Source organism: Dama dama, chromosome 29 (genome assembly GCF_033118175.1).
Source record: "Dama dama isolate Ldn47 chromosome 29, ASM3311817v1, whole genome shotgun sequence".
In the NCBI taxonomy this organism is placed as follows: domain Eukaryota; kingdom Metazoa; phylum Chordata; class Mammalia; order Artiodactyla; family Cervidae; genus Dama; species Dama dama.
This window is the reverse complement of record NC_083709.1, coordinates 54419719-54446117: the sequence shown is the minus strand read 5'-3', so window position 1 is coordinate 54446117 and position 26399 is coordinate 54419719. Positions and strand designations below refer to the sequence as shown.

Here is a 26399-nt window from a genome sequence, read left to right as displayed (position 1 = left end):
ATTTTTGCCTTGTTGAAAGTTGAACTATCTTCTTCCCGGTTTGCTCACTTATCTAGCTACAAAATACTGTTATCTAAAAAAAAAACTTACTCTTGGAAGATATTTGAAAGAGTTCTTTTGTGTTGTGTGAGCAAGAACTTCTAAGTTGCCTTCACCCCCACCCCACCCACCCCCAGATAAGCACATCACAAAGCCGCTGCTTGCAGCCTGTATCCATGTGCTGTGACAGTCCCAGCTCATCTTTTTTTAATAGGGAAACGGGGGAGTGTAGGTTTCTAGTCACACAGTTACAGTTGTGGGGAGGGGCTGCAGGATAAGACGTGTGATCAGTTTTATTATTATTATTTATTGACATTTCAGAAGTTGTGGCACATCACCGATAAACCCCCACTTTATTCTCCTTGGGCTCACATTCAGAGACTCAACTATTCTTTTGAAACATTCAGAGTTTTTAGCAGTTCCTCTTTAAAGAAATGCTATCGTTCCATCCTTTGGGGAGGAATGAACAATGCTGCTTGTGTGTCCAAACCACTTGGAGCATTAATATACTGTTTCTGTAGAAGGATTTGCTTTCCAAAGTTGAACTTTTCAGAACTCAGAACACCTTATCACACTTTCACAAGGCTTCTTTCTGAAAATGGAAAAAGGAAAGGGGGGAGAGCCTGTCAGGACTTGTGCCAGTTAAATCCGATCTCTCCGGGGATTTGTTTTCCTTCTGGCGTCAGATTAGATGTTCAAATCAAGCAGTGTTTGAGGGCTGCAAGGGAATGTCCATGGGATTCTTAGTGAGGCTAATCCCAAAGCAGCACATTCCAAGGGGCTAATCTGCCCAAGTTCATTGCTTACTTGAAACGTCTCTTGGGGGAAGAGCCCGGCAAGTGACTTTTTTTCCGGTGGGCGGTCATAAGAGCATTATTAACGGGATGACCAACCCCAGATGCAGCAAAATGAAAGCAACAGGAGCTGCTCGTGGGACTGCCTTTGCCACCACTCAGAGTCAGTGCTCAGGTAAAATTATTTCAGCTCATTTTCTTCTTGTTCAACTTTCCGGTGTTGGATCTGGGCATCTAGAGGAAGACCCAGGGAATGCCAGGGAGATGTTGAGGAAAAGCAGAAGGTAAAAATGAACACAGGCATTCAGTACCTTGGAGTCTTTGGTATTTTGTTCTGATCAGGGCAGAGTGTAAATTTTAAACCTGAGAGTCTCAAAATGAGGAACGTAGTAAAATTTTGCTCATAATTTGTTCCTGAGAAGTTAGTGAACTCTTTTTTTTTTCTTTTTCTTTTCTAATGTGCGATTACTGGTCTGGGTTGGTGTCCTTCTGTGAAGTTGCTCTACCAATGGGAGGATTGCAATAGCAGTTTCTGAGGCTTTCTGGAGGTAGATTTAGTTATTATTCCTGGCTGGAGAAGGTCTTAACTCTATAGTGAGTGGGGAGTAGGTGGTAAGAAGAATCATGGAAGTTTGAGAGACTAATGTTTACAGCAGAGTCTTTGTGAAAAACAGTGGAAACTTGGTTAAATGAAACAACTTAATTTTTTTTTCTTTTTTTGCTTCCTATTATTTTAATGCTTTATTGATTGTACAATTGACTTTCAAAATTCATATGTACTTTATTCTTTGAGGGTAACATACTTTGTTCGAAATGTGAATATCCTTATTTTTGTTTTGAAAAAGATGTCTTTTAATTATTAGCCTTTGAAAAACATTTCCTTATACATCACGCATGACTGATAATACAGAAAGACAAGAAAGAAAATAGCTCTTCACAGACTCAGCCATGGTGATGTGACCGTTCTACCTTTAGAAAAGTGATTTTTTAAGGGCTGGTAGCAGTCACCTTTTCTAAGAGTACATGAGTCCTCCAAAGCCTATTTTAAAAGAAAAGATTTTCGGGCACACTGTTGAAGTTTTGCGTTAGAAGAGAATTAGGGTCAACTAGAAACATGGCATGTCAAAACTGTTTTATGCTTTCTAACATCAAGGATAGCCATTCTAACCCAACTTAGTTGGATGTTGCAGCCAAGTATAAAGCTTCACAAAGAGTAGTTCAAAGCCTTTGAACAAAGGAAAAGGGAATTAGTTTAGGGGACAAGTTAAATCATGATTATATACCAAATATGCCAGGGAAATGATTTTAAAAATCTAATATTCATCTATACTGAAGTCTGAATAAAAGCACAGTTAAGCCCACACCAAAGCATAGTAAATTGTACATGATGTTTGGTAGAATTCCTAATTTGTGTGCTATACATGTGCTCTTTCTGTTATATATTATGCTTTCTCAAAAGAAGAATCCAACTCAATTATGAATGATGGAAAATTTTTTTTTTTACATTTCCCTTCCCGCCTCCCAATTTTCTATGCCTTTGTAAGAGAAATTGCTAGTTTGCTAATAATAAGAAGTAGAAACTGATCCTTAATCCCTTCCCTGACAATGAGGTAACTTTTCACCTTTGGGAAGGTAATTAAGTTGCTAAACCAACAAGCAAGTCAAATTACTTAAAGACCAACAAACAAGTTAGCAATCCATGTGCGGTCAGTCTTACTACACACCATCTGAGTAAAGCTTCTAGGGCCTTCCATGTTGAAACCAGGATCTGTAAGTGAGAGAAATAGCGGAGGTGCCCTTGAAATTCTCAAGTTGGGAGGCCTGTGTGATTACATTTCATTGTTGTAGCCATTATAATGATACGCCTTTCTTTGACTTTTCTCACATTCTTATGTCTGCCTTGTGTCCCACCTCAATCCTTGACCTCAGGGAGAGAGGAGCAGAGAGTAGAGTGCCGATTACCTCACTTGTGGGAACTGGAAGGAGGAAATAAGGAGGGGAAAGGTGCGAGTGTGAACTGGTTCTCAGACATGCCTCTACAAGGGCACTCCCAGGTCTGCCCAGATCTAGGGTATTTTAATACCAATAACGTCTAATTTGGAGAGACAGTTGAGCAGAGTCAGTAAGAGTATGAACTCTGAAGTCAGACAGCTCAAGTTCAAAGTCTGTCTTCCAATTTGCTACATCTCACACAGACACGACATAATAGTAGTAATTCCCCCATGGGGTTCTTATAAGGCTCCATGGAGATAATACATATAAGGCACAATTCCAGGCACATGCTAAATCCCAAATAAAAATTAGGCATTGTATTATCTACTGAGCACCTACTAAGTGCCAGATGCTTACCCTGAATCATCTACTTTGATTAATACAGTTTTCCAAAGTAGCTATGATTATCCTCATGTTATAGAAAAGGCCCAGAGAAGTTAAATAAATTTCTAGATACCTTGTCTGTAGACAGTTAGGCCTTCTGGGAGCATTATCATCTCCAGGGTAACATAAAGTCAATTTAGGTCAGATCTGCTATGGCAGTTTAATAGTGTTTCTCATTTAAACCTTTATCTGAACTTTTAGTACCAGACCAATGGAAGACTGGTTCCTCTTCTTTAAGTGAAAACTTGCTACCTAAATAATGATAACAACTCCGTGTTTCAGGCATTATGGTTGTGCCCATTTTTATAGATGAGGAAAACTGAGGATCAAAGAAATTATATGACTTTGTTGAAGCTGCGGAGTCTCATTCATACCACTTTTCTAACTGCAGACATCATTCTCTACCCATCATACTGCCATTCCTACTTTCTCTCAAAGAGTATTGATCAGCACTCCCTGAAATTCCCAGATGCTTTCCAAAAGATCCTTCTGAATGCCAGCCAAAGTGGGTCCCTAAAAAGTGAAAGTATGCTCTCCCTTTTCTGCTCCCCAAGGTGTAGGGAGAGTTGGTTTCAGATGTCAAGAGAGGAATATTTTTACCATCTATCTGCCAAGAGATATTATCAAAGAAAGTATTCAGTTTCTAGGAAAAAAATCACAGCCTATGAATAGTTTAACTTACAGGCTTTTTATGAAGATAAAGACTGGTTATCTATGCTGCTAAGCTTATTTCTGCTGCAAAGATGTAGCCACTAGTTTTTCCTACATTTTTTAAAAAATTTATTTATTTATTTTTTATTTTTATTATTATTATTTTTTTTTCCAGTGGGTTTTGTCATACATTGATATGAATCAGCCATAGATTTACACGTATTCCCCATCCCGATCCCCCCTCCCACCTCCCTCTCCACCCGATTCCTCTGGGTCTTCCCAGTGCACCAGGCCCGAGCACTTGTCTCATGCATCCCACCTGGGCTGGTGATCTGTTTCACCATAGATAGTATACATGCTGTTCTTTTGAAATATCCCACCCTCACATTCTCCCACAAAGTTCAAAAGTCTGTTCTGTATTTCTGTGTCTCTTTTTCTGTTTTGCATATAGGGTTATCGTTATCACCTTTCTAAATTCCATATATATGTGTTAGTATGCTGTAATGTTCTTTATCTTTCTGGCTTACTTCACTCTGTATAAGGGGCTCCAGCTTCATCCATCTCATTAGGACTGGTTCAAATGAATTCTTTTTAATGGCTGAGTAATATTCCATGGTGTATATGTACCACAGCTTCCTTATCCATTCATCTGCTGATGGGCATCTAGGTTGCTTCCATGTCCTGGCTATTATAAACAGTGCTGCAATGAACATTGGGGTGCACGTGTCTCTTTCAGATCTGGTTTCCTCAGTGTGTATGCCCACAACACTTTCTAACACCATACACAAAAATAAACTCAAAATGGATTAAAGATCTAAATGTAAGACCAGAAACTATAAAACTCCTAGAGGAGAACATAGGCAAAACACTCTCCGACATAAATCACAGCAAGATCCTCTATGACCCACCTCCCAGAATATTGGAAATAAAAGCAAAACTAAACAAATGGGACCTAATGAAACTTAAAAGCTTTTGCACTACAAAGGAAACTATAAGTAAGGTGAAAAGACAGCCCTCAGATTGGGAGAAAATAATAGCAAATGAAGAAACAGACAAAGGATTAATTCCTACATTTTTGAGAAGAAAAACTTTGAGAATAGACACTGAAGCTTTCTCCATGCCAAAATGACAAACAGAACTGCAAATGTTACCTTTGTGGTATGACAGTGCAGAGGGCCACCTGGACCCAGGATCTCTGCAGCAGAGTGGCTGCTCCTTTACATTTGGACAATGCATAAGCACTCAGAAATTATGCGACCTGATTGTAACCATGACTGACACAGGATGCTGGTCCTTTGTACCCCTCAAGCATCGCCCTGTGTTGCTACTTTCAAAATGTGCTTTGTTATGCATCTAAGACAACTACTGCCTTCAGTGCCACATGCTCACATAGACTCCACTGTGAAAGAGGACGGAGGTGCAGTATTAAGGGGCTGAGGACGAGACCTTAGCACAACGTTTACAGCTATTTGGGTCCTTAAAAGAGTTAGTATCAGTTATAGCCAACAAAACGGGGACTTGAAACAGTCAGCATTGGTCACTGAAACAGGCCAAGTAAACAGCATGTTTGCACTTTGGCCCTGTATGTATTTTTTCTTAACTTTTTACTTTATATTGGAATATAATTAATTAGAGCTTCCCTCTTAGCTCAGCTGATAAAGAATTCGCCTGCAATGCAGGAGACCCCTGTTTAATTCCTGGGTCAGGAAGATCCCCTGGAGAAGGATAGGCTACCCACTCCCACATTCTTGGGCTACCCTGGTGGCTCAGCTGGTTAAGAATCTGCCTGCAATGCAGGAGACCTGGGTTCGATCCCTAGGTTGGGAAGATCCCCTGGAGAAGGCAAAGGCTACCCACTCCAATACCCAGGCCTGGAGAATTCCAGGGACTTATAGTCCATGGGGTCCAAAGAGTCAGGCACAACTGAACAACTTTCACTTTACTTTACTTTACTTTACAGTTAATTAACAATGTTGTGTTAATTTCAGGTATACAACAAATTGATTCAGTTATACATATACATGTATCTATTCTTTTGTCTAATGTTTTTCCCAGTTAGGTTGTTACAGAATATTGAGCAGAGTTTCCTATGCTCTACACAGGAAAGTAGGTCCTTGTCTGTGATCCATTTTAAATATATTAATAGCAGTGTGTCTATGTCAATCCCAAACTCTCTGTATATTTTAAAAGTAGGAATTTTGTTCTGATCCTGAGTTAGATAGAAGATGACACCATGTGGAAATAACATTACATGTTACTCTACCAAACTTCTATCTTAACCACTCGCTTAGAGAAGGAATCTTCTGAGTAGTTTACTGGATTACATAGGAGAGTCCTATACTGTTTCAAATGCTGGTAAAGAAAGGGGTTAAGGGATGAAGGATGGACACTGGTTTGGAACAAAGATGGTACAGTTTGTTGGAACTTGCTTTATCCTTCTGGGAACCTAATCTCAGTGGCCAGGCTGCTGTGTGGACAGTCCCAACAATGCTCGTTCTAAGAAGCTGTGTTTCATGTGCTGAAAGGCATGTGGGATGCCAAGAAATGTGGCATCTACTTTCCTTCCAAAGGCATTACCTGTGAAATTTTGGACTGTGATGAAGACATTTATCTTCCTTATGTTTCCATTTCCTTTTTCCCCTTCCACATTCAAGCACTGATAATTTGGATTTTAGTAAAAGCATGCTGATGGATTAGAGCTCAAATTAATGTAATTTCCTCACCATTTTTCTTTCTTTCTATAAATAAAATCTAATGGAAGTGTCGGCCATGAAAACTTTATGCTTATTTAGGTATATTTTTTCCTGATACTAATACTTGGTATCTAAAGGGTTACGAACATACTGCTGTATAGCTTTCATTTTCTCTGTAAATAGCATTATTTTTCTGTTCTTCAGAAGTCATTATGAACTTGTATATAGTTCTATTACAAGCATTTTTTAATATGGTCATTTTCCTTTAACTCTCATATTATGACATTAAAAATCTAATCAGCAGTTTCTGATAGTAAGGGATTTTGTAATATACAGCATTTATGTGTGAAGTAACAACAATTTCAATTCAGTTTATGAGATATTAGTCTGTTAAGTGTTTATGGAATTTTGCATTCTAGTCAAAAATACTTAAAGGCTATGTTCCCCTTTCCTTTTCCTTTTTTTCAGGCTCAGAAGTCTTGGATAGAAAGAGCCTTTTATAAAAGAGAATGTGTTCACATCATCCCCAGCACCAAAGACCCCCATAGGTAAGTTTGCTGTCTTTGTAATGTAGCAAGAACTTGAAGTAGCACTTACAGGAACAAAACTATGATAGTAGTCACTATCCATTGCAACAGAACCGATGTGAGATTAAAGATCACTTTTCATTGTTACTGAATATCTTTGAAACAATCTTATATATACACACCATGTAATATGCCATGCCTGTAGTTAATTCTCTGAGAGCATGTACAAAATAACAGGTACACCATCAGGAAGGGAATTTCATCATTGTCTGCAAGATGGATTTCATATTGATATATACATATATATATGTATAAATATATATTTAATGTGGTTTCCCTTTCCAGCATTTCATCAAAATGGTTGGTTTTTACCAACATGCTCAGCTACAGCGAAAAAGAGACTTTTAAATGAGATACTCCTAGCAGATTACTGACTAGACTGCAGACCTTCAGATTTCTATTCAAGAACATTTTTAAAATTCTACTTACTTCCTAATGATCAAAAGTATAGAAAGTGTGAAGCATTTGGGATAAAGTAATATATGACTATCTGGAAGTACCTTTACAAAAAGACAATATAATGAAGTAGTTTAAAATATAGACTCTGGAATCATATAAACCAGCTGTGCAACCTTGAATGCCTTTAAAACTATAATATTGTACCCATGCAATGAATGTCACACTGTTAGTATTTAATAAATGGTAACAACATATCAGTATTATTGCTAATAGTCATAGTAGTGCTAGTAGTAAAGTATGAGCAATGTTTTCAACGATGTGAGGAACAAATTTTATTTTCAGATATGTTGTGAATAATTTTTTCTTGTTTCTTCAAGAAAACTCAAGTTGCAAATTTTTATTCTTAGAATTGGATATTTGACAGTGAGTGTCAATTGGGAAAAGACAAGTTAGGTTCTTACTCACATATGATTGAGAGTCCTTATTTAAATGTGCCTGTTAAAATTCTCCCCTTAAAGCTGTTCAGTGGCCTTTGCACAAGATTTAATAGATGGGAGGAATGAAAAGTAGAAAAACCTACAGGGCTTTCATTCTTAGGTTCCAGTCCTGAACAGTATGGCTGGTGTGAAAGGGGGTGGGTTCAGAAAGATGGGAGGCACATTACAGCTAGAGCAAAATGAGGAAGGACCAGAGAAGAAGTGTATTAATTTGTCAAGTAAATCCTGAGTTCACCATTTGTCAGGTATGCCATGTATGGTTTCCACCTGAAAACTGACTTGCTGGCTTGCTACAGTTTGTAGGTTTCTCCAGCAGATTGCCTTAAGTGTATATTCCAGTTGTCACTAATACAAGGGGTTCACTTTGACCTCTTACATTATAGGTGTTGCTGTGGGCGTCTAATAGGCCAGCATGTTGGCCTCACTCCTAGTATCTCGGTTCTTCAGAATGAGAAAAACGAAAGTCGCCTCTCTCGAAATGACATCCAGTCTGAGAAGTGGTCCATCAGCAAGCACACTCAACTCAGCCCCACCGATGCTTTTGGGACCATTGAGTTCCAAGGAGGCGGCCATTCCAACAAAGCCATGGTAATCAGAACACTGTAACTCACTGCTCAAATTCTCTTCCAAGTCCTTCAGAGGAGTGGTGAAGAGCTGAACATTTAGTCTTTGGGCTAAATCTCAACTTTGCCAGTTCCTTGCTGGGTGACCAGCTCTAATTATGTTTCTGCTCTGCCTCTCTGCTCTTTTCTATTTAATGGGGGAAAGAAGACCTTATTTTCAGGATTTTTAGAGTAATAATTATGAGATCAGACCTAATGACTATTGTTTTTTAAAATAATAGCAAGTAGCTTTCCATCATTATTCACTGTTTGTTATTTTATTTTCTGGCTCTCATCAATTGGGACATGTTTTTCTAACTCCTTTGGTGAAAAAAAAAAATCTTACCCTTAGGTCTCCATTTCATTCTATTGGTAATTAGCATTTCTGTCAATTTAAGGTAGAAATGATCATCCCAGACTATTTCCTTCCCTGTACTAGCAGAGATCTTGCCATCCAAATTAAGTGCTTTTTCTTCAAGCAGCTGCATTCAATAATGTTCTCAATAGAACAGCTCCATATGAAAAGCATTTTTTTTTTTTTTTTGGAAAGGAAGAATTTGGAAATACACAAATTTTACTTTTAAGAGTTGTCACATCTAAATTTTAACTTTCATCATGGATTCCTCCCTAATGGATTTTGCCAAGAAAAAATGTCTACTATGTGTTTTTGGAAGCTCTAGAAACACTACTTTCCAACAAGCTTGCTTCTAACTGTTGAGAAGAGACAGTTAGTTATTTAGTTGAGGGTAGAGCAGTTGGAGGTGACTGTTCTCAGGCACTCCACAGAGTTTTCTGAGTTTGGAGAGGAAATTTTGCTTAAAGAAGCATATTGCAAAATGCAGGGGAAGTCAGTTCACACAAGTTACAGTCTATAAATGTGCAATAAAGCCACCTCTTTTATCTCTTTTTCCCCCCCTCTGCTTTCCCCCATCCACTCCTCCTCAGAATGGCTGACCAACCTATTCTCACAGTTCTTTCCTAAAAAAATTAATTCTGAACAATATATTGGAAAGGAGAAATCTATGTGCAACCTCCACCAAGACCTGGGAAAACAAAGAAAGGGTTAGGTAGTCTTAACTTAGACAGAATCAAGGGATATGGAGATTTGGTAACTTCCTCATCCACTTAAGGGATACATGTTCCCACAAAAGGTCATAAGAGTTACCAACTCAGCTTAGTCTTCACTCAGAGTATGGGGTTGAATCACATATAGTGTGGATCCTCTGGAACCGTGCCTTAATTAAAAGTCATGCAAGTTCTCCCTATAAGAAAAGTGCTGCAGATGATGAAGTGGTTTAGTGGTCAACAGTCATTATAGCGTAGTATACCCAGTGACTACATAGATGCTTGATGCCTGTAAGCAACATGCCACAAGTCCAGAGGCATATGGTAAGCTTCTAGCCATTATTTCTTTCGTTAACATGCAGTATCTGTCAAGTATAGAGCATACATTTGCTGTAAGAGCATTCCTCCAAAGTCATCACCTGGGAGATTGTAATTTCCATGTTGCCACCAGTGCACAAAATGTGTTTAGGGAACTGATTTCAGACAATTTATCGATCACAAGAGAAAAGCATTCTGTTATTTTCTTCAAATGGTGTTTTTGAGCATAAGTTAATATCAGTTCAGTTCAGTTCACTTCAGTTCACTCAGTCATGTCTGACTCTTTGTGACGCCATGGACTGCAGCTTCCATCATTAGGCTTTGCTATCCATCACCAACTCCCAGAGCTTACTCAAACTCAAATCCATTGAGTTGGTGATGCCATCAAACCATCTCATCCTCTTTCATCCCCTTCTCCTTCTGCCCTCAATCCTTCCCAGCCTCAGGGTCTTTTCCAATAAGTCAGTTCTTCATCTCAAGTCCCTGAAATTCAAAAAACAAATGACTTAGTCACAAATGACTCGTGCTGGTTTTTAAAACTCAGATCAGTTCTCAGAAGATAAAGTTTTCCACCACAAAAAATTATGAAAGAATGGAGTATTAGTTTGGTAATGAAGAATGTGGGCTCTGAATGCAAACAGTCTATCCCAGACACATCATATATTTATTGTGTGCCACGAGAAATGTTAATTAAATTCTCTTATGGTTTAGTCACTCAATTGTTTCTGACTCTTTGTGACTCCAAGGACAGTAGCCCGCCAGGCTCCTCTGTCAATGGGATTTCCGAGGCAAGAATACTGGAGTGGGTTGCCATTTCTTTCTCGGGGGGATCTTCCCGACCCAGGGATTGAATCAGGTCTCCTGCATTGCAGGCAGATTCTTTACTGACTGAGCCACCAGGGAATTCTCTGGGCCTCAGTAATTTATTCTGTTTTCTAGAAATAATAAAACTACTATTATAAATGTTAAATGACATGACATATATAAGTCATCTGGCACAGTGCCAGGGTACATTATAGATGTAAAATTAATTTTTTTTTAATTCTTTTTTTTTTTTTATTAGTTGGAGGCTAATTACTTCACAACATTTCAGTGGGTTGTAAAATTAATTTTAACAGTTGTTTTTACTACTATCATCATTATTATTTGCTTCAGGCTCTGAATTTTTTTTTGAAATATTTTGATTAATGTTTAGAAAGACATGCATTTGGGTACATATCTTGGCAAATTACTATGAAAAATCAAACCATAATTTTTCAGTTAATCCTTTAAACTATTAATAATTCAAGAAGTTCCAATTCTTTTACCTAGTTGTTAAGCCCAGAATGCAAACCCACATTGCTTTGTTTATAAGCTGGTCCGTCACTTACTGGTTCATAATCTGGCTCAGTTTATTTAACTTCCCAGTGCCTTAGTTTCCTCATATGCAAAATGAAAATAGTAATTCCTACTAAATAAGGCTATAGCAAAGATTAAATAGGTCAGTATGTATTAAGTACTTAGAACAGTACCTGATGTTAAAGCTAAATCAGTATTTGCTATGTTATTACTTCCACCAAGCATTCACTTACTTTAGTTACAAGAGGGGCTTTGCAGTCAGTTAAAATAAGATGCATAATCTTCAAGTCTTATAGAACTGTATTTATACACTCACTCTCTCTCTACTTGGTCAGAAAATCTTGGTTAAGCCAAATGACTTAGCTGAACCTCAAGTTTTCTTATTTATGAAGTGGACGTAATTGCCTTATGGGATTTTTGGTGGTTTCAGACAGTGAAGAATCTGCCTGCAATGCAGGAGACCCAGGTTCAATCCTTGGGTCAGGAAGATCCCCTGGAGAAAGGAATGGCTACCTACTCCAGTATTCTTGCCTGGAGAATTCCATGGACAGAGGAGCCTGACTACAGTCTATGGGGTTGCAAAGAGTCAGATATGACTTAGCGATTAACTCTTACAAGGATTAGAAGAATATGAAATTACCTGGTATACAGCCAGTGCTCAATATATTTATGAAAATCATAGTGATGGGGCAGTGAAGCAGCCACCTTTACTTCCTGGGACTCCAAAGATATGCTACATATTTCCACCATTTTCCATAGTTTTAGGCTACATAAGATGGCATTAGTGACAGTCACAGATTGAAGGTTAGCACTACAGACACCTGCTCATCAGTGACTGGAGACACGTGGCTTGTAAACCACCAAATTATACAGTTTGACTTCCACATTACATCAACCTCCTATATCTTCTTATTCATGCAAAATAGAAAATGAACTGTTACCTGGCATCCTTTCTACTTTATTCACTGTAGACCTCAACAATTAGACAGTTACTATGGGTGTGGTGTTTGTGCCACTTATGATGGACAAAGCCAAAATTCCTTCTCAGTTCAGTTCAGTTCAGTTACTCAGTTCTGTCCAGCTCTTTGCGACCCCATGGACTGCAGCAGGCCAGGCCTCCCTGCCCATCACCAACTCCCAGAGTTTACTCAAACTCATGTCCATTGCGTGATGCCATCCAACCTTCTCATCCTCTGTCCTCCCCTTCTCCTCCCGCGTTCAGTCTTTCTCAGCATCAGGATCTTTTCCAATGAGTCAGTTCTTCACATTGGGTGGCCAAAATATTGGAGTTTCAGTTTCAGCATCAGTCCTTCCAGTGAATATTCAGGACTGGTTTCCTTTAGGATGGATTGGTTGGATCTCCTTGCAGTCCAATGGACTCTCAAGAGTCTTCTCCAACACCGCAGTTCAAAAGCACCAATTCTTCACTGCTCAGCTTTCCTTCTAGTCCAACTCTCACATCCATACATAACTACTGGAAAGACCATAGCTTTGACTAGATGGACCTCTGTTGGCAAAGTAAAGTCTTTTCTTTTTAATATGCTGCCTAGGTTGTTCATAACTTTTCTTCCACGGAGCAAGCATTTTAATTTCAGTCACCATCTGCAGTGATTTTGGAGGCCCAAAAAAATAAAGTCTGTCACTGTTTCCATTATTTCCCCATCTATTTTCCATGAAGTTGATGGAACCAGATGCCATGATTTTAGTTCTCTGAATGTTGAGCTTTAAGCCAACTTTTTCACTCTCCTCTTTCACTTTCATCAAGAGGCTCTTTAGTTCTTCGCTTTCTGCCATAAATGTGGTGTCATCTGCATATCTGAGATTATTGATATTTCTTCAGGCTATCTTGATTCCAGCTTGGGCTTCATCCAGTCCAGCATTTCTCATGATGTACTCTGCATATAAGTTAAATAAGCAGAGTTAGGATGTACAGCCTTGACGTGCTCCTTTCCTGATTTGGAACCAGTCTGTTGTTCCATGTCCATTTTAACTGTTGCTTCTTGACCTGCATACAGATTTTTCAGGAGGCAGGTCAGGTGGTCTGGCATTCCCATCTCTTTCAGAATTTTCCACAGTTCGTTGTGATCCACACAGTCAAAGGCTTTGGCATAGTCAATAAAGCAGAAATAGATGTTTTTCTGGAACTAGCTCACTTTTTCAATGATCCAGCGGATGTTGGCAATTTGATCTCTGGTTCCTCTGCCTTTTCTAAATCCAGCTTGAACATCTGGAAGTTCACGGTTCACGTACTGCTGAAGCCTGGCTTGGAGAATTTTGAGCATTACTTCGCTAGCGTGTGAGATGAGTGCAATTGTGCGGTAGTTGGAGCATTCTTTGGGATTACCTTTCTTTGGGATTGGAATGAAAACTGACCTTTTCCAGTCCTGTGGCCACTGCTGAGTTTTCCACATTTGCTGGCATATTGAGTGTAGCACTTTCACAGCATCATCTTTCAGGATTTGAAATAGCTCAAATGGAATTCCATCGCCTCCACTAGCTTTGTTTGAAGTGATGCTTCCTAAGGCCCACTTGACTTCACAGTCCAGGATGTCTGGCTCTAGGTGAGTGATCACACCATCGTGATTATCTAGGTCATGAAGATCTTTTTTGTATAGTTCTTCTGTGTATTTTTGCCACCTCTTCTTAATATCTTCTGCTTCTGTTAGGTCCGCACCATTTCTGTCCTTTGTTGTGCCCACCTTTGCATGAAATGTTCCCTTGGTATCTCTAATTTTCTCTAATTTGAAGAGATCTCTAGTCTTTCCAATTCTATTGTTTTCCTCTATTTCTTTGCACCAATCACTGAAGAAGGCTTTCTTATCTCTTCTTGCTATTCTTTGGAACTCTGCATTCAAATGGGTGTATCTTTCCTTTTCTCCTTTGCCTTTTGCTTCTCTTCTTTTCTAAGTTATTTGTAAGCCCTCCTCAGACATCCATTTTGCCTTTTTGCATTTCTTTTTCTTGGGGATGGTCTTGATCACTGCCTCCTGTACAATGTCACGCACCTCCATCCATAGTTCTTCAGGCACTCTGTCGATCAGATCTAATCCCTTGAATCTATTTGTCACTCCCACTGTATAATCATAAGGGATTTGATTTAGTTCATATCTGAATGGTCTAGTGGTTTTCCCTACTTTCTTCAATTTAAGTCTGAATTTGGCAATAAGGATTCCTTCTCATCATACAGTTTTTCTTCTACCTAAAAATTTTCCCCTCCTGAAGAGTTTTTAGTGAATTTGAAATTTCTAAGAACCCTGGAGATTGATACTCCAAATATATTTACTAGAACAGGTATCCTTCAAAGTATTAATCAAAATACTTTTGCAACAATTTTCAGGTTCTATAAAAAATAATGAATTTGTTATTCAACTAAAATTGATTAAACATCTACCTTGTGTCCATTGCTGTGCCAAGTATTTATATGTATTTATATATTTCATGTTTATGACATTAGTATTATTACTCCTATATGACAAAATAACATTTTACAGCACAGAAATGTAAATAATTTGCCCCATGTCACACAGCTAATATATGATATGTGTATAATGTGATACTTAAGAATAGAGGAAAAACTTCAAGAGGCAGCTAGATCTTTCACTCTGTTCCAGGAGAGTGAACACATAAGGACATTGAACTTTGATAGTTCTCCCCATGGCCTCACATAGTTCTATTAAACTCAGAGTTGTCTCTTGGCAGTTGGGTTAGGCAAGGTCAGCTACATGATTTGTGGAGCCCAGTATAAAATGAAAGTGAAGGCATTCAACAGGGATAAGGATATCAGTACTCCTTTCCCATGACTGACAGCCCCAACCCTCAGTGGATGGGCAAACCAACAATGGATTGCCATCTCCTCCCTGGGAAGTGCTCAGTATCCAATGGGGGTGAGACTTCCCACAAAGTTGTTCACAAAACCCACCAAAGTACTGCCAGCCCGAGGCAGGGATAGCTATGTCTTTACCTTGCCCTGAAATACTACAGACCACATGCTCCACCTTGCCCGTGCCCTTGCCTTGAATTATTCTGATTCTGCTCTCTGGACAAAGGGATGGAGTTATCCACAGGGCAGATGTCTGTTTCATCAAGCAGGACAGTCATTTTTTGCCACCCTGTGCCTTCTTTAGTGGGCTTCCCAGGCAGCTCAATAGTAAAGAATCTGTCTGCCAATGCAGGAGATGCAGGAGACACGAGTTTGATCCCTGGGTCCAGAAGATCCCCTGGAGAAGGGAATGGCAATTCACTCCAATATTCTTGCCTGGAAAAGCCCATGGACAGAGGAACCTGGCGGGCTACAGTCCATGGGGTCCCAGAGAGTCAGAAAAGACTAAGTGACTGAGCACACTTGCATGTGGCTTCTTTACCACTTGTTCTCTCCAGCAAACTGCCGTGCAGTTTGTCCAAGGGAAAAATCAGCACCTGCTGTCTAAGAGTGCCAGTCCTTGGATGGGGGAGGCATGGTTAAATTATTCACCAAGCTGGAAGTGAAACAGGCCAACTAACTTAATTTGTCTTTGGTCACCTTCTCCTAACAAGAATGTTTGAAAGTTGAAATGATTTTTAACAAAGTGGTCAAAAAACTCTAGAGGTCAGATTAACTTTGACCTTCATTAATTAAAAAATAAATAAATAAGGTATAACATTAACTTTTCCCCTCAAGACAGCCCAAATTGATGCACCTGGGTCAAATGCCAATGTGGTCTGGACACACGTGAGGCAGAATGTGCCATAGTTTGGTGGAAGATACAGTTGAAGTAAAGGAACTCATTATTAAAATGTGGTGGGCTATGTGAGAACCACATCTCACATTTGTATCTGTGTTGCTACATAGATAGCGCACCATGATGTCACAGAACTTTGATCACCAAAGACAATGAAGGATCAGTGCAGTGGTTCTCCACTTGGAGGCTCAGAATAACCTGTGGGGCCACTACCAATGCCCATGCCCAGAATCATTCCCAGAGGTCTGGGGAAGAACCTGGACATCCAAAGTATTTTAAAAGTTAGCTCAGTTACTCTACTGTTCAGCCAACCTTAAAAATGCTAAATGATACCAATCTCTTTACCTGTTTTACAGATAGGCAACTCAAGCCCAAAGAAGTTAAATTATTTTCTGAGAGTCACCCAGTTATTTGACAAAGCTAGTTTTCGAACTCAAGATCCTTAGGACTCTCTGTCAATTCTTTTTCTTCTCTGTCTTGTATGCCTGGTACAGACTATAGTAGATGTTTTGAAAAGAAGCTAGTTACTGTATGTTTCTAGTTCCTTTCTGTGAAAAAGTGACGTGAAAGTCGCTCAGTCATGCCCAACTCTTTGAGACCTCATGGACTGTACAGTCCATGGAATTCTCCAGACAAGAATACTGGAGTGGGTAGCCCTTCCCTTCTGCAGGGGATCTTCCCAACCCAGGGATCAAACCCAGGTCTCCTGCATTGCAGGTGGATTCTTTACCACCTGAACCTGAAGGGAAGCCCAGTTCCTTTCTAAGAATTTTGAAAACTTTTTAGTAGAATTATAAGATCACTAGTATTTGTTGAGGTTATTGAACTCAAAAGCTGTGAGCACAGAGTTCTTCACAAAATTATATCCTAGGTTAATGGAACGATTTTATAAGACCTTCCCAGTACTTTTGGTGTTCTGTCCCTAATTCTCAGGCTTGACAAACCCCAGTGAAACAGCAGTGAAACCAGCATCTTTCCTTCCTTATAGAGAGAGAAACTGTGGCACAGAAACAAGTCTTGTGCAAAGGTGACAGTGAGTGAAGGAGTTGCATTCCTCTCTTCTCTACACCAAGCCACACCCTACCAAACTGCATGCTTCTAAGGTCCATTCCTGGGGATTAAAGGACCTAGCAGTTCATTCAGATGCCTGGTAAAATCAGAACTCAGGGACAAAAGAAGGTAGTAAGATACTGAAGCCCTGGTTTAGGCATTTTCTTACTAGACTGGGTTCCAGGCAACTTTTTAAAACTGACTAAGCAGTAATAAGATGGTCTGATAGCAGACACTGGGTCCTTTCTCAAAGACTCTTCATATCTGGGGCTGAGGCTATTAAATTATTTAGAGAAGGAAGCAGTGCTGGACTTAATTAGAATCTTATTTGCTTACTAATCATCTCTTCCAATTAATGCTGAGCTGACTTATGGACCAGGTAAGTATAACCTAATTAAGGACTTGTATTTAAACTTCTCAAGTCACCTACATATTCTCTTCAGGTATTCCCTTGATATTCACTCTGGTATTAGAGCAAGTTGAGCCCCTTATTACAGCTTTCATATAATTTAGAGAATTATTCCTATGCCTCATTTTCACACTTAGAGCTCTAAGTATTGAGTCAGCCAGGATGCAATCTTTCTTTTCTGAGCATTAAGATGAGGGTGTGAGAGGGAATACGTGAGATTAAAAAGATATAATACTTGGTGTGTGTCCAGGAAAGGGCATGCTGTCAGCAGCATGACATCTACCATCTTATACTCTTAAGATGCTCTAGGATTAAATCTTCTTGTCTTAAAATTGTCTTTCTTTGCATTATGGAGATTTGATATGAGAATCATTGATTGACATGCACAAAATATATTTAAAAAATCCCAGTACAAAACAAAATGCCTCATCACTGGACTATAGCTAACTAAGTAGCTTTGTATATAGCATAGTGTAGTTTTTGAGGGGTTTTGTAATTGCTCTGTTGCTTTCCATTTTCCACCTTGAAATTTCTAGACTATTGAGATTATTGGCAGTACCTTTGGAAAACCTTTCAGAAACTGGGAATAAAGCTAGAATGTATCATTTAAACTTCTGATCTTAATCATAGATCTGTAGAGAAGTAAGAACTAACCTTCCTCAAGAAACCCATCTTGCTCTAGAAAATTTTACACAAAAGCAATTCTGGCAGAAAATTCGCAGATTACTCCCCTGAAACTAGGTCATATGCTCAGTGAAGTTTTATATTATTTCTAAACCTTTAGTTTCGGCTTATCAGCATCAATCACCTGGAGCACCTGTTATCTAATATTGAAGAATCATAAAAGCAATATAGAATAAATTACAATGGCATTTTCACTTCCAAAATTTTGTGAGTCAATCGAACAAAAACTCCTGTAACAGTGACACCTTACATTTGCATTCCAAATATTTTCTTTCTAGGGATCTTTCTTTCTAGTGGTTCAGCTTGCACATTAAACCACTGTAAGCATTAAACACCTGGTGCAAAACCAAAGGCTCCATGGACTTGGAAAGCTGATATCAGCAAAATTGTCTCAGGAGTCTGATGCAACATATTCTCCTTGGCCACAACTTTAATTAAAACTACTCATTGAAAATGGGGCTACAGAGAATTAGAAAATGAAAAGATGCTTGTCACAGTTCTCAATAGAAGGAAAATGGGGCAAATTTCCCACTACATGCTCAGAAGAAAGGCATTAAAAATACTACTAAAATAGATTTAGCTGTAGTAGTTCCATTACTCAGAGAAAGTACTACTGAAATATACCAATTGATTATTTCTAAGAATTGAAGATGGTTTCTCAGTGATGGTTAGAAAGATTTGCCATTTACCATTTATTGTCCTGTAGTTATTTTACCTTTTCATTTAAAAGCTGGGCAAAATGATGTCAGTCAAAATTTAGTTTAAAACCAGAGACAAATAACTCCGCAATGGGTCAAGTTCAGAATTCTAAAGAAAGATTATTATTATTTCTAATTAAACAGCCCCAGCCTATTCTAAGTAGTGATGGCTGCTTCTCCACTCAGCCTTCACCACCCTGGGTGTTTTGAAGAGAAGAATGCTATTTGATCTGTGGCACCTCTGTGATTTCCCTCCCAGTTTAATGCAGTGAGGCTATAGCAAAGTTGAGTTCTGCTTTGACAAGTGAATAGTAACGTTTCTAATGATGGAGCAGGTTAAAGTGGCTTTAGAAAAAACTGCAGTGAAACTACCTGCTAAACAAACAAGCAAAAAAACTTAACAACTGGAAAAAGCAAAAACTCAACATTTTTAGTTACCAAAGCCCTCTGCCACTCAAACAAAACAAAAACTCTATTTTGCTTTTATAGACTTACTTACAAAATTTCATTTGTAAGTTTGTGGTTTGGAATTCAAGGTATTCTTGTGAAAATCATGCTTGTATGCATTAGCCTCCAAAGCACCTAGGAATAGATCAAATAGTATAATTTCAAATAGAACTAACTTCTGTTTTACACAGTGCTTTCTTTAGATACTCTTTTTAATCTCATTAGCTCATCACACAGGCTGTCTGCTGTCAGGCAGGGACGCTAATGATGGCAGTACAGGTGTGGATAACTCATTTGAGCTCAGTTTATTTCTAGAAATTAAAATCAGGGAACTAAAGGCATGAAGGAGAAGGATAGGATTGGTGGCCACAGATAGAGGTAGCAGTTTCCCTCTGGATAGGTACTTTTTATAACTTGTACCAGTCATTCCCCAGATAACTCACAAAGGGCTACTTTGAAAGGTACATTAAAGAACTAAAGGCAAGTTATGTAGGTCGTGTGATGCAGAAGTCAATTTTTAGTGCCAATAGTCTAATTTACATGTGTTGGTTTTCCTTCCAGGTCTTTCCCACAATTTACTCTTTAGTGTTCCGTGTGGTGTTCAGGATTACCCTCATTTCACAAGAGAGGGTCTCAAACTGATCAGATGACCTACAGTGCCAGTATCTGATGCTTGAATGTGTTTCTGCACATGATTGTGCTTAGTCGCTCAGTTGTGTCCGACTCTTGGTGACCCCATGGACTGTCGCCCCCCCAGGCTCTTCTGTCCATAGGGATTCTCCAGACAAGAATACTGGAGTGGGTTGCCATGCCCTCCTCCAGGGAAACCTGTAAACGGGAGCATGCATCACTGCATCAGAGTACTGCCCAGGTCATAGAATTTAGTATACATGTTAGGAAGATTTCTGGTTATTTGTAAGGTGACCCCTTAGCAATTAATGACTTCACAAGTGGACAGTCAAAATTGCTTGGCAACCAAAATAGCTCCTAATTTCTAATCACTTTGACCATTTAGCAGGAATGAATTAATTGCTCTGGGTACAACCATTTATGAACCTGAAGCTGCTGATTTTGGCACAAGAATTAACTGTTATATTATTAATACAGTTCCAGGAGAGGTTACTGAATAACATGATTTTTATGGGCATAAGAATATAATTTAAAAATTGAAATCTCCATGTAATCACAAAATATCCTTTTATCCCTTAGTTTTAATTACCCTCTTATCCCTAAACTGTTTCCTTGGGCTGCTAAACAAAAACATGACAAAAGGTAATGGACTGATTCATTTAAATACTTCCATTTTAAAAGATCTTTTATTCTCCAAGGACAAAATAAATCTAAAATAATGGCCAACATTAAAGGGACAGGGACACCTAGTATTTGTGTTATTTATCAGCTTCTGGATAATCAGGGGTGGGCTGATAGAAAACATAAATAACATAGTTAATCATGGATTCCATTGTATAGGAATTAGTCCTGGTGAAAAAGAATCAGGTAGTTGGAATTGAGTAGCTTATTAATGACTACACTTTCCTATTTCTCATGGCCTGAGTAATTTTCCAGTTTTTCCTCCATTCTTCTCTTTGATTTTTATGTAAAATATTAAAGTGTTCTTTCTTGCCTTTGGCCCAATGATAAACACAAGACACACCACTGAGAATCTTTGGTCTGGGAAAGAGTTGTAATCCTTTCTACTCATGTGGTCCCTTTTGGGAGCTAGTTAAAAATGCAAAACCTCAGGTCCCAACTCAGACCTACTGAATCAGAACCTGAATTTTTTAGGTTCCCCCAGATGAGTTTTGCATGTTAAAGTTTGAGGAGCCCAGCTCAACCTAGAGTTTCCACTGTAACAGTAGCTTTAACAATGGATTGGGTGAGTGGTTAACTAGTAGATAACGATTAATAATTCTGAAGTCCAGTCACTGGCCTCCCCGGGTCTCAGTGTCCTCATCCATAAAGCAGAAGAACTGAAATAGGTGATTTCTAGTTCCCATGATCACTGAGATATTTCCAAACTCCTTTTTATTTCTGAGATTGTAGCTCCATCATAGCCAGGAGAGAAAGGATTATCCAAAATCATAGGTCAGGTCACACATGATCCCTGCCCTCAGATATCTTGCAAATGGCAGGATAAAACTGACACATGTAAGAAACAACAGGGAAAATATTTATGTATATTATACTGACTTTGACTGAGAGTTATACTGTGTCAACATGAGCTTGCATTCTAGGGAAAAGTCAATAAGAGCCTTTGAAAAACAAGAATGATTTATGTAGATGAAAGGGGAGAAACTCGGTTTTCTAGGACTTGAGGAATAGCACTAACCAAATACAGAAAAGAGTGGGGAAATGCCTCTCAATAAGTAGGGTAAGGCCAAATTGCGGGAATCACGACAGGCAGAATGGGAGTTTACATATGATGCAACCCTTTGAATTGAAAAATAGTATTATTAAAAAGGTATTGGGGATAGGAGTCGCCTGTTGGTATCTCATTGAGAACACAGGGTTAGAAAAGCCACTAGGAGTGTTGCCATGACACATACTGACATCCTAGTAAGAGCATTTATTCTTAAAATAGCAACTAAAGCAATAGAGGGAAAAGCCTGGTTGAGAGCACGATTTGAAAAACGGGTCATTAGAACTCGCAGACCTCTTGTCTATAGGTGAAGGAAAAGGAAAAGTGAGGGGAGAAAAGGCATTTATGTTTTTGAGGTTGAGTTAGGACCTGGCGGTCAGAGAGACCTGGAGTGTGAATCCACACACAGCATATATGTGCCTGGAACACATATATGTAGATTTGTAGATTTGGGGTGTTTTTCTCAGTAGTTAAAAATTCGAGAGCCAGGTGAAATATGGAAAGAGAGCTTATGAACAAAAGGACCTTACACAGGCCTTCCTTTCTTCCTTTGTAAGATAGAGAACTGGGGAGAAGGTGATCTAAGGTCATTCATTTATCTCCACTGGAGCACTTATTAACAGGGTAACAAGTGTTTTGTGATCATCAACAAGCTTTTCTTAGTTTCCTAACTAGGAAAAAGATTAATCTAGTTCAAAAGGAATTTTTAAATATTCACTAAATTGGTAGTTTTCCAGTGAAATCTTCATGTGATCAGTAAATTTGGTTCCTTATTGGTAAGTTGTATATATAACGTTAGAAGCTCCAAAGTGAATTATTTACCAAGTGAGACTTATTCCTAAAAACATATTTGAGTTATTCTTACTAATTACTGTAAATAATTGAACTCCAGAATGCATTATTTAGCTAGGTTAAGCCTAATGAAAATTATTACACAGTCTCTGTAGTGATTTAGTATGACTGTAGTCTCTCTTCACATTGAGTTAGTAATGTAGGTGTGTCAGTTCCCAGATACTCCCTGTGGCTCAGAATCTCACTTTATTTACCTGGCTAAATGAAACATGTAGGTGGGGACACTCAGTGAGGTATCTTGAAGTTCAAAAAGCCATAATCCTAATCACAAGCCTAAAACTACTATTTAAGCTTGGAAGGGGCACATAATTTTAGAAGAATCTTTATACTTAAACATTTTTCTATATTTAGAAGTGTAATTTAGATCTCACCTTAGAAGAATATGGATCCTTGTTTTTTTGAAGGAATAAGAGAGTGATGTTGAGATATCAAGTTATTGAATAACTGGAAACGCAGTTTTTTAGCATCTCCCATACAGAACATTCTTGGTTTATATAGTTTTGAAGCCTTCTGAATCTCAGTTCTACTTTACTTGACTAAGTATCCCTTTCTAGAATTAGTCAAAATTATATAAATTTAATCTAGTAAAGCTCCCAAATTATGACTACTTAAGTAGCATAAATTCAGTGTATAGGCACATAAAACATAGCATCCATTATATAGGTAGCCTTCTTATAAACAGTCACTTAATGAGATAACAAATATAACAATGATAATTTTCAAAACTTTATTTAAGAAACATTTATATTTGCTTCTACCACTGTGATACCCTCTCTCCAGCCCCAAGGTTCCTATTTCACACATTATAAACTCTAGTCAAATTCTGTTGATATAAGTGATAAAATTTATTAACATAATGTACTTAGCTAAAATTGCCAACCTTTACTCTTTCCATTATGGAATTAATTTTTGCTATGTAGATCAAATCAATATAAAATTAGCTTGTTAAATTCTAATACTTCTTCGTATTTCTAGTATATGTACAATAAATGGTAAACTAGCTCTTTGGTATTTCTTGATGCAGCTTAATTTATCAAGCTACTTTCCTATTTTGTATGTTTTTGTCTCACATTTCAGCTAAATATACTTAAAATATACTTTCAAAAAAGAATAACATATAATTTTTGAGATTTCTATAGTAATGGGATCTCACATATCCAAAAAATTTTACAATAAATTGTCATGTCCTGGATACCTGTATGTAGTTATACATCTAAAAGCATGTTTGTATGATTCCATGCAAGTCTATTCTTTTTGTTATGCAGCTTCAACGTTAATATTTAACAAATTTCAAAATTAATACTTTTCTCTCACACACAATATGTAGACTTTAGAATACTTTAATTCTCATTATTGCTTCCTAATTTATATTCTATATTATCCAGCACTTTATTCTGTCCCTTTCCACCATAAATTAGACACTATTATCATTTTATATTTTACAACTAACGCTTTTTAAGATTTACGCTGTTTACGCTAATATCTTTATTTACTACTCTTTCTTGTATCCCAGATCATCCGTCTGGGATCATGTAACTTCTGCCTGCTCCATGTATTTTAAAATTTCCTTCAGTGAAGTATACTAGAGGTAAATACTAGGTTTTAGTAGTCTGAAAATGTCTGTAAAATGATCTTATTTTGGAAAGATACTTTTTGTTGAATTCAACACTGACAAATAATTTCTCTTTGCACATTGAAGACACTGTTCTTGCATCCATTGTTGCTGTTGGAAATAAGCCTTCAGTCTAGGGACTGTTTCTTGTAGGTGATCAGTATTTCTTTTCTAGCTCCTTTTGAATGCTTCTCCCACCCCGACCCTTTGGTCTTCTCTATGACTGATGTATGGATGGGGTTTCTTTTTAGTTATCCTGCTTCGGATTCATTGAACTTCTTGAATCTGAGAATTGGAATCTTTTGGTTATTTTGAGAAATTCCCTGCCAATATCTCTTCAAGTATTATTTCTTTCCTGTTATCTCTTTTATTTCTATCTGGAATTCTGATTACCTCCTATAAAATTATCACATTTTCTTCTGTATTTCCAATTCTCCGGTTTTTCTAGGCTGCATCTGGTTTTTCTCTGTATCTATAGGATCAGTCCTGGGTGTTCACTGGAAGGACTGATGTTGAAGCTGAAGTTCCAATACTTTGGCCACCTGATGCGAAGAGCTGACTCATTGGAAAAGACCCTGATGCTGGGAAAGATTGAGGGCAGGAGAAGGGGACGACAGAGGATGAGATGGTTGGATGGCATCACTGGCTCAATGCACATGGGTTTGGGTGGACTCTGGGAGTTGGTGATGGACAGGGAGGCCTGGCGTGCTGCGGTTCATGGGGTTGGAGTCGGACACGACTGAGTGACTGAACTGAACCGAACTGACAGTTAGCATGTCTGATCTTATAGTTTCATTTACCCATTGTATTTCTCATTTAAATTTGTACATTTTAGTTTCTAGAAGTTCTGTTTTTTACTCTTTTTCAAATGTATGTGATCATTTTTTATAATTCTTGCTCTTTATTCATATATTCAGTTTTCTCATTTATGTTCTTAACATATTAAATGAAGCCATTTTATGTTCTCTGTCAGAGCATTTTACTATCTTAGAGGATCTATTTCTGCTACCTATTGTGTCTTTTGGTTCTCTTTCATGTTGCTTTATCTCCTTATGTAATTTGTAATATTTTTTACAATGAAATGCTTATTTTCCCAAGAGAATTACTTGAGATCTGGTTTGATGATGCATTCCTCCACAAATAATTTGGATTTGCTTCTGCCAGTTATCTGGAGCCGTTACTCCACTTACATTAAATACTCTGATGTTTCTCAGACCACACTGAGAATGTGGATGTAGACCAAAATCTGTATGAGGGCCCACTTTTGTTTATAAATAACCAGAGGAGAATTTTTCCCCATCTACTGATCAGGGTTGCAGCAGGCAAGTTTCCTTGCTCACTTCTTCTGACCTTATTTTCCTTCCCTTACACTTATTATTTCCTTCCTTATTTATTTTCCTTCCTTACACTTGAGAGTGGATTTCTTTGAAGTATCTCAGCTTTATGTGGGGTCTCTCCTTATGCCCCCCCATACTGCATTAAGCTACTAAAACAGCTGCTCAGGGTCGTCCAGGGTTTAGGAGAAAGCCTCAAGGCCAAAGCTTCCTTTGGTATTCCTTACTTCCTGAGATTCCAGCTTCCACTTTGTTTAGGTATCTGAATATTCTCTCTTTTCATGCCAGCTCAGCAATGCATTGCAAAAGGCTTTTCAGTGCATTTGCCAAGTATTTGAGTTGTTTCCAGATAGAAATGAAATCTTTATACAATTAAATAAAGATTTAAATGAGAATATTTATATAATTAAAAAAAATATTTAACATGACAGTTGAACAGTCATATCTGACTCTTTGAGACCCCATGGACTCCTTTGAGACCCTCCAGGCTCCTCTGTCCATGTCATTCTCCAGGTAATAATACTGGGATGGGTAGCCTTTTCCTTCTCGAAAGATATTCTGGACCCAGGGATAGAACCTGGGTCTCCGGTACTGCAGGCAGATTCTTTACCACCTAAGCCATATGGGAAGCCCATCTAAATGTTTAGTTTTATATATATATATGCATATATATATATGTGTATGTATGTATGTTTGTCATTGTATGTATTTATAGAATTTTATTTATATATACTTATAATAACTTTGTTTCTAGTTGCATATGTAAATACCTTGATATCTGCTATGCACTCTAATATTTTCAACTATTCCTTAAAAATAGTTGTCTTGACTTTTGTCACTTTTCTTTGAAAGATAAAGCAAACATGTGGTATGCAGT

General features: G+C 38.1%; 1 protein-coding gene across 13 annotated transcripts in view; it reads left to right on the top strand.

Moving 5' to 3' along the window:
* Positions 1 to 26399, top strand: part of TRPM3 (transient receptor potential cation channel subfamily M member 3) — an 896309-nt gene that overhangs the window by 603525 nt on the left and 266385 nt on the right. For all 13 annotated transcript variants that reach the window (XM_061132826.1, XM_061132822.1, XM_061132817.1 and 10 more), the window contains exons 2-3: positions 7022 to 7101; positions 8420 to 8624. In XM_061132826.1, coding sequence (XP_060988809.1) covers positions 7022 to 7101; positions 8420 to 8624 — 285 coding nt within the window. The remainder of the gene's footprint in view (positions 1 to 7021; positions 7102 to 8419; positions 8625 to 26399) is intronic.